General features: G+C 36.1%; 1 protein-coding gene across 1 annotated transcript; it reads right to left on the bottom strand.

The window, feature by feature from the left end:
- Positions 1–3,044: 3,044 nt before the first annotated feature.
- LOC128677178 (protein NDRG3-like) lies at positions 3,045–4,591 on the bottom strand. The gene has a single exon (XM_053757847.1). The coding sequence runs from the start codon at positions 4,182–4,184 to the stop codon at positions 3,207–3,209; it is 978 nt and encodes a 325-aa protein (XP_053613822.1). The 5' UTR covers positions 4,185–4,591; the 3' UTR covers positions 3,045–3,206.
- Positions 4,592–9,617: the final 5,026 nt, after the last annotated feature.

Below are 9,617 nucleotides of genomic sequence, written 5' to 3' on the forward strand. Positions count from 1 at the left end.
CCGCCAGAAAACCGCTACAGTTAATTATCTACTCTTTGGCCGTTTTTATCTTTTCAAAATTGGTAACCACCTATATTTTATTAAAATATTTTTCTTCAAAAATGGTTAAAAAGAAAATTCAAGGTAAAAACTTTCTGGATTCTTTGCTCGACGACATTAGCAATTTCTGATAAATTCCGGAGTGAGGAACTCTTGGAATGCAGTTCGAGGAATTCTACAGAAAATGGTAATGTAACCTTTTGAATACATACTGTTTAACATAAAAGTAGCGCCACATTCTGACAAATAGCTAAGTACATTATTAATTTTATGCTAGCTACTTAACTCTTGGAATATACCTACATCATAAAAACCAGTAACACTAAGGACGTGAAATATGAAAATATTTAAAAATAAATAGTAGCCAATTAAGTAGTACTTAAGTAAATCTAGAAGATGAAAAGGAAAGCCAAGAAGAGCATTCATGGATGAAATAATAGACAAGGCAGAACGTTTCGTTTCGCGTCATATAGGGAGGTAAGATCGATGGCGAAAAACAGTGTAAAATGGAATATACTCCAGCGACAAGAACCGAATGATGAATGTATATAATATTATATGTATGTAATATTATATGAATGTATAAATAACCAATTTAAAAACCAAAGGCTTCAGTTATGTTTTAGACCAAAACTCGGTGTGGTGTAGATATTTTTATGTGTACTTATAATCAAATAGGACTTAATAGATTAAATTAATTGGTAAAATTTAATATTCGTATTAATACACTCTGGTGAATTTTATTAATTACCAAAATTTGTAATCGGATCAAAGCAAATGTTTTTTTCTATGATTCTAAACAACATTCCTTGAGAAATGATTCCCTTTAATCTATATAAGGGTTCGCCCCTAGTTCGCCCCTGAAATTGTCTGAAAATCAATTCGTATCGGATGTAAGTAATGATAGTTATGTTATCAAACTAACTTTGGGTAATCTTATACTTAGTTCCAAGTTTCTGCTTTGAGAACTCTAGTTTTGATCGACGTTGGCACTCAGACATGATAAACAATTTTATAAGATTACTACTAGCTACTATAGTTCCTAGTATTGTACTTATTATATCTGTTCTTGTATAAATATTTTATCATTGAGTTAATTTTAGATATTCATATTTATGCAATGCGTGTTAATAAGTAGTAGCGTGAAGAAAAAGTTTACTTATTCTACAGACAGGTACAGTATGACCAAAACCTTTTCACGGCTTGTCCATCAAATTTAACATTTACTAGACTTTTCTCTCGCAACGTCTGAAGTTATTACTGCCAATCGCAGGAGGAAGAGCCCTTCAGAAATCGAAGTTAATATTTTTTTTATTTGACTTTTTCCGATAAAATATTTCATAATCCGTTCATCCAGTGGTCAGTAAATGGGGGTGGGGTGGTACACTCTATCGTCCGAGTCCATTTAACTACCCACCCTCACCCTGCCACCCTAGGGTGGGAGGTGGCCGCGCACCGCGCACATTTGTTCAGGAAAAATGCTTTTCAAAAAAATACGAATGAAGCGTTCAGTGTGAATCGAAAATTAATTACAGCTTCGAATATTTTTATGTATTCTCTGACAGTATTGGCATTTCAACGCTCACGTGCACCCGATGAATAAACGTTAAAGCAATTGATTTATTTTTGTTTCCACTGCTTTGTTTAATCACTGTATATTAATTGGATACTTATCATTTAATTGAAATCATATATCATGTAGTAATATCGGGAGGAAAGATGGGTACAAAATAAATACCGTAGGAATGTTATATATAGACTGTCCAAAAGTTCAATCAAGGATTCATAAGTGCATTGCTCTTTTGATGATTTTCAGACGTTATTCTGTAACACTAGTATAGGTACTAAGTGCGCCCAGGGACCCGTGGGAATTTCGGTATAAAAACATTTGTACCTTGTCAGCATTCATTTTTATCTAACGTCCAAAGACTCTGTGAAAGTTTTAACATATTTTTTAAATCTATTCTATACTTTTTAGTAGGTATGCTTGCTTACACATTTTAAAAAGCAAATACAAAAGTTGCTCACAATGCTTTTTAAAAGTGTTCCATCACGCAGGAAGTAACACCGCATTTTTTATTTTCTGGCCATTATTTTTCAAGTGGTTACCGCACTGGCTCTCCATGCTATTATGCCTGTGCCAAACTACGGACGTGCGGAGTAAAACAAAAGCTAGCCATTGTTTTTCTGCTAACGTTACGCTGAACTTCAGTTCGAAAGTTGTTTAACAATAAACAAGCAAACAATCCAACACGGGCTAAATAACACGACTGTAAGATAAATATAAATAGTAGTCGGAGGTGACAATAAACATTTCATTGTCATTGTATAACACGGATACCCGAATTTTGTTTTCAGTTTCATAGGGGACATTGATGCCCAAATTTGTATTTTTTTTTTAATAAGTATATTTAATTTTTTTGCGATCTTTAAGAAGATATAAGAAGACGCGCGCGTCGTCAAAGTTTATATGCGTGCCAATGGTCAGAAAACAATGGGTGCCATCGACAATTAAAAAAAAAACTAAGTAGTTCAACAGTCACCTAACTAACTTGTCAAGCGAGTAATAAACTTATTAAACCATTTATGTTAGTTAATGGAATTGGGCTTAAAATTTCACGCCCGCAAAATTCAATTTGGATTATTGCAGCCTTAAATTTGATTTAATGAATATGGAAATGGATACTGTTTGGATTCCCCGGCCATTATGGATATGATAAACACTTTTTCAATGTTCATAATGTTCACTAATTAATGTTTATTGAATCAGAAATTTTGTATGAAAATGAAAATTTATATCGCTAACCTATCATATCGAGTTAGCGATGATCACTAAATGGTCTGTGGCGATGATGAAAGATATCCAATATCAGTATTTTATTTTTAAACGTTTAATCCCTATAGTTGCTTGAAATTTTACATTACTATTTCTTAGACACAATTCCAATTAATTAAATTAATCAATAGCAACATATCGTACAGAAAAAAAACAATGAAACTTCACGTAAGCCATAAAATAAAATTTATTTCCATAAATATCTAAACAGAAGGAACAACGATTTGTTTCTACACCATCAATGTGACTACAACAGTGTTGTAAAGCTCGCGTGTAAGCATCAGTGCATTCTAGGAATAGCAGCGCTGCGCGTGACTCGTCCGCAACATGACTACCTGCAGTAGCCCTCGCCCTGCAGGAACAGCCTGAAAGCCTCCGCTATCTTATTAGGCTGCTCCTCTAATACCATTCCACAGTCAGACAAGCTCAACCAAGACGTCTTCGTTGGGTCCAAACGACCGTTAAAAGTCACGGTGTCATCAACATGAGGTGACAGCGCTCCCGTCATATTCAAAACAGGAATCTTAATCGTATTTCCTTCACGAGCGATGCTCAAATCGCTGCGGCGGAGATACGAGTCGATGAACATTGATAAATTAGTAGGGTTCACATGAGAGAAGCATTCTTTGTAAACATGAGCAAGATCGTGATTGCGGTCCTCCGTGCTACGTCCAAAATGATGCCACATCAAGTAGTCCAAGGCACCTTGAGTCATGCCACTCGATCGCAACTGCCGTGTATTAATTTTTTGATACAGCCATTCAGTCCATCCGGCCTGTGTAGAGGTGCAGTTGATCAAAGCCAAAGCATCGACTCTTTGCGGATTCGCGATTGCATACCGCGCAAGGATATTAGCGCCAGCTCCCACACCTAGTCCAATAAACGATCGAATTCCAAAGTGACCCAAGATAAAATCTATTTGGGAGGCGAGGCCGTCCATGCTAGGGTATGTAAAATCCTCCGGCAAAGCTGGCGCGCCTTCCTCCTGTCCAGGAGCGTTCACATGGTAAATACAAAACTTGTCCAGTATGGCCCGCATGTCAACAAAATTAAAGAATGCTTGGAAGTTAGCGGCATAATTCAGGCCAAGGTCATGGTAGGTAAGAATGGCGCGTTTGGTGCGGTCCCCCCGAACCGCTACCAAGATGTCCCCGCGGGAAGTCCTCACCCTCTCCTCCACGCATGCGCCGTCGCTCTGCAATCGTCTGTCCGAAGGAAAGTGCAGTTGGACACTTTTTAAATCATCTTCTAGATTATCTGAAGACACCATGTTTAGTAGAGCTATATTTTCTTGCACACTCGATGGCATTTTTTATTTTATTTTCTTTGATTTCTTCTAATAGGTACTTATTCAATTAGATTTTTCGCCTTTGTTTACAACACGTCAATCTTCTTAATGTCTCCTGTAGTGTGTGGGTTGTACATTTACTTATTTAGCGTTATAATGCTAATTAGCGTAATCCGTCAACGGCTTCTAATGATACTGTGCTTATGACACACATACTGTTGCACAATAGATGTTGTAGAACGTAAAATACTATATTTTTAACACGAACACTTTATTGTCACTTATTGTTTCTGAGTTTGGGGCAGTTATTTCGGCAGGGTATGTATTATTGTGGAGATTGCCACAGGAAATGGTCAATAACAAGTATTTCGGCCGGGCACGCGTTGAGTCCCAGCGAATGGCGGCCTCGGGACTGCTCGGGTATTATCGGAAGCGTTCGGTGCGCATGCCTAATGTCGAACGTCAAGTCGGCATGCATGCGTCAGACTGAGCGACGCGTAGATTTCATTTGTGCGATATACAACCTTCGGAACTAAAATAGGTTTAATTTGACTTAAGTAAATAGTTAAATAATGATAGCTTTCTTAGAAATTGAGATACTTTGAGGCAAGGTAGGTAGTTAATCATAATTATTAATCGTTATTCAAAAATATGAAATGTCGGTATGTACGTACTTAGGTACCTATATGTTTATTTTTTGTATCAAGGTTAGTTACAATGTTTCTATCATATCGTTGGATCCATTAGCCAGGATCGGGATGGAAGAAAAATAAATTTGTAAATAAAATGTTATTGCTTAGGTACATAACACTAAAAAGAATACATATAAAAATCCCTAAAACCTACTAGAAAGAACTCTCCAATAAAACTTACTTAGTTTAGTAAACTGGTTCATAAAGTTTGTCCGGGCGGGATTTCAAGTGAATGTGGTCATTAATGGCTTTCAAGGCAGGTCACGTGCCGCGTCAATCGCCCGCCAATTTACTAGGTGCCTCAAATATTTTTCTTCGCGGTTTCCTTTTCTCCATCTCTTTCCTATTCGTAGAACTACTAGCATATATAAAGTAAAAAAATATAAATTAAAATTGTTAAAAGAAATTTGTTAAAGTGTATTTGCGTCTACCTACCTGTTAGACTATACTTACAACAATTTTTATACCATAATTGATCTAGGCGTTCTAATGAAATCGAGTTACCTACGCAAGAAGAATTATTTCACTGCTTACATGCATAAAGATGTAAAGTAAAATAGGTATAACGTGCTGTTTAACTCATAGAATTCAGAAAATAATCGAAAGCCTGTCTAAATTCTAAATGGGACCAATAGGACTAAATTTTTATTCAAAGTTTATTTAGTTTAGTTTAATTTAGTTTTATATGTATAAGATTATATATTTTTTATTCGACAGTTATAGATTTTAAATACAATCAAGCAGGCCTTTTTCAGTCTTTCACAAAAAAGTGTTTCACAACATGCAACGAGGTTGATCCGGCCTTACTCTGATTTGCTGACCGAATCCATTAATGGAACTTTTTGTTCTGTGTTAATCCTTTCTCGGTTACAGTTATTTAATCTCCACTTGGGAAATATCACGGTTCCATTTGTAACGTTTTTGTTCTAGACTCTTGGACTCCAGATTTATTCCTAACCTACTTAGGTAAAATCTTATCCCAACCGCAATGCCATGATACTTTTATCTCAAAATTCCGTACCGTTCCGATAGTAACATACTTACAGTATCATGACTATATATTTTACGAGGTAGGCAGAGCCGAGAGTATACTGTACGAGGGCTGCTATTTATGTATCCGGAATAACAAAATTAAACAAACATATATTATTACATATGGTTTTATTGTTTCTCGAAGTATTCTCCGCGATTATCTATGCACTTCTGCATACGATGAAACCAATTTTCAAAGCACTTTTTCCATTCTGATTGAGGTATGTCCAAAACGTGTGTTTTGAACGCATCAACGGCCTCTTCGCGGCTCGAAAAACGTTGACCACGTAATTTATTTTTAATGTTTGGAAATAAATAAAAATCATTGGGTGCCAGGTCGGGGCTGTACGGCGGATGACCCGTCAATTCAATCTTTTGACCCTCCAAAAAAATATTTGTTTCAGCCGACTTGTGGCAGCTAGCATTGTCGTGATGAAGTATGATTCTGCGTTGTGGGTTGTTCTTTCGTATTTTTTCAAAGACTTCTGGCAAACAAATGGTGGTGTACCATTCAGAATTAACCGTCCTACTATTCTCTAGTGGCACTGTAGCTACATGTCCATTGATACCAAAAAAACAAGCGACCATTTGCTTTAAAGTGCTTCTCGCACGAACAACTTTTGTTGGATTCGGTTCATCTTGAAAGACCCACACCGTTGACTGCTGTTTAGTTTCAGGGTCATAAGCATAGATCCAGGTTTCGTCACCTGTGTAGATATTATAAACAGCTTTTGACGTGCCACGGTTGTATTTTTTTATCATTTTCTTACACCAGTCGACACGAGCCTGTTTTTGATCTACGCTCAAGTTGTGCGGAATCCAACGCGAACAAATTTTTTTAACAATTAAATGTTCGTGTAATATCGCGTGTATACTCGTCATACTAATGCCCAGAGACGCCTCTATCTCGCGGTATGTAACATGACGATCTTGCATTACTAATTGTCGCACAGCATCAATATTTTGTTGTACCACTACCGATTTAGGACGACCCTCCTTAATTTCATCCGTGAGCATAGACCGTCCACGTTGAAATTCCTTAAACCAATAATACACAGTGGTTTTCGATGGTGCTTCATCTCCAAAAGTTAAAATCAGTTGTTCGATGCACTGTTTTTGAGTTAATCCACGCCGAAAATCATAATAAATCATCGCGCGAAAATGTTCACGAGTTAAATGTCGTCGAGTCCATGGCAATGAAGACAAGCTATTTTCAAAATTGGCGCCAATTGAAAAAAACAAATGACAGGGACATGAAAAATATTTATTCTCTAGCCGAAGAGTTCTATTTTCAAATGTTGTAATTACTTTTTAAATATTCTAGAATTATTGGCCAGTTCCGGATACATAAATAGCAGCCCTCGTATTACGGGCACATTTTAGCTTGTTGGTGGATTCAATGGAGACGAATAAGTAGGAAGGTGGATCCTGGACTTCAACGCTTTTTGGCTGAGGAAGAATCTCACGTGAAAGAAAGTGATAATTTGCTATCCTATAGTTTAAGAGAAGAATTTTTAATTTTAGCCTGTTCCCTTTATTAGCTATACGTCGGTAGTTATTTTATGAAAGTTCCGAAATGGCCTGCACACGGGCCACTGGCTCGCTGGTCACATTACGTCCGGATTATAGCGGCGGCCGGCATCACCTGGGGCAAACATGCGTAATAGCCGATAAAGTCTGCTATCCGTGTGATACTGTCGGTGTTAGGCTTGTCTATGGTCTTTTGTGTTGCAAATGTTTGTTTTCCTTATAGAGAGATGTAACCTGTTTTTTATTAAAAAAATAAGTTAAAGTATGTTTTGTCTCTTTCTGTCAATGGGAAATTTGCAAAGTGCGAAAGTGGCTAAACATAAGTATGCTTTAACTTTTTTTATGATTATCAGTTCTCTAACTTTTCCTATGCATATATCTTTAAAACTACGTAACGAATTTTGATGCGGATTTTTTAACAGGTACCTACTTAGTGTGATTCTTGAGGAAGGGATAATTTACTACGGTTTTACCTGAGCGAAGCCGACACGAGTCGCTAGTATAAAATAAAAGACGTTCTGAAATTACATAATATTTCTATTATTTATATGTATGGTTGGGTTGGATGAGATGGGTTTACTCCAGGTTGAAAATGATTTTTTCCCTGCGTAAGCTAATGAGCTTATAATATCCGGAAAAATCCTTCTGTTCCCTGTTTGTTTCATATGTGGAACGACAAACACACGTAATCCCCAGTAAATGTTACAATCCGAGCTAAGTGTATCGCGGACGGTGTTTATTAGGTTTTAAAGCAATTATCTGAGGCTAATTGGCCAAGAGCCATTCAAATTAGTGCTTTTATCTTTTGGCTTATCTTTTTGTAGACTGTATAGGCTTTACTGTGTTTGCCTAATCTGACACGTAATGCAATGTGGTAAAGTTCTTTCAGTTTGCAAAGTTGATATTTACAAGGACCTATTTTATATTGAAATTTGTCAAGGTAAGGTAAGGTCAAAATCAAAATCAACACAATTTAGATAAAAGTTTGTAATATTATTTAAGATTTTTAATATTAATACACATAGTTAAACTCTATCGATTATGGTAAAGCTCTGTCTTCCCCACAAGGAATTATACACGTGATACTGTAAGGCAACTTACAGATATAGATGTAGATGTATCTGCATAGAGTTTATTTATTACCAAAAAACCTTAACTAATTGTCAGTACATAATTCTAAAAAAAAATCACTAGTACCTATTTCTAGGTAAGTTCTTACGTCCGAGGAAGTAGAATTCGTATCTAATTATTGATACTGCATGAAATTGGTTCATTGGTTATCAAATTGAGCCAGTTTACGAAAAGTAAACGAGACAGAAACTTATCTCATCTTTGTTATTGATTCTACATCCTCGAAAATGGTAAACATATGTAAACCTACTAATATTATAAACGAGGTGAGTCTCGGTGCATTCTTACCACGGGAATTTCAGGATTTAGACAGTATCCTTTGAGCTATTCGAGCCTATAGTACCATCTGGAATAACAAATAGGCAGCATTTTATCTCTAAATTCCCAGGAAAATAGAAACTTGTAAATCATTTGTAAATATTCTTGTTCTATTTGTCATCCTCTTCGCGTATCAACTCGAAAAAAATTGTGATGATCAACTATATACCTCACCAGAAACAATATATTATTTGCACCGAGGTCACATAATCTAATAACATTATATCTAATTATGATGTATCCTAGTCATACAATAAAACTTCCTGTAGGGTACTTCGTTTCGACCGCTGCTTCCGCACCTCATTGTCCGTCCGTCAATTTTCTTGAGGAAGGAATCATTTCCAAAATCAATCATTCATATAATTAACATTAGCACAGTATAGAATAATTATTTTAAAGTCTGTGTTAAAATTTTAAAAATTGTAATGACAGCGCGGCCGCATCCTTCGAAAGCTTCTGAAGACTGCCCTGTAGCATATCTTCTAATGGATCTCGAAGTCCACACAAAAACTTAGTAAGTAGCAATAAAAAGTCTATTTAAATACATTTCAACAGCTTTCCCAATGTTCTTGCTTATCCTTCCATACATATAGTAAAATTGAAGAAAGGCCAAATTTGTACATTGGATTTTTTTTTATTCTTCATGGAATATACTTAGTTACTGATATAGATGACGAAAATATAGTTTTAGAAATTTTTGTCTGTCTGTCTAAACGCGCATCACTCGAAATCTACTGCTTGAAATTTGGTA

This window comes from Plodia interpunctella, chromosome 17 (genome assembly GCF_027563975.2).
Source record: "Plodia interpunctella isolate USDA-ARS_2022_Savannah chromosome 17, ilPloInte3.2, whole genome shotgun sequence".
Taxonomy (NCBI): domain Eukaryota; kingdom Metazoa; phylum Arthropoda; class Insecta; order Lepidoptera; family Pyralidae; genus Plodia; species Plodia interpunctella.

What these genes read in the sequence shown, in the direction of transcription:
- LOC128677178 (XM_053757847.1), bottom strand. Translation starts at nt 4,184, where the DNA reads ATGCCATCGAGTGTGCAAGAAAATATAGCTCTACTAAACATGGTGTCT.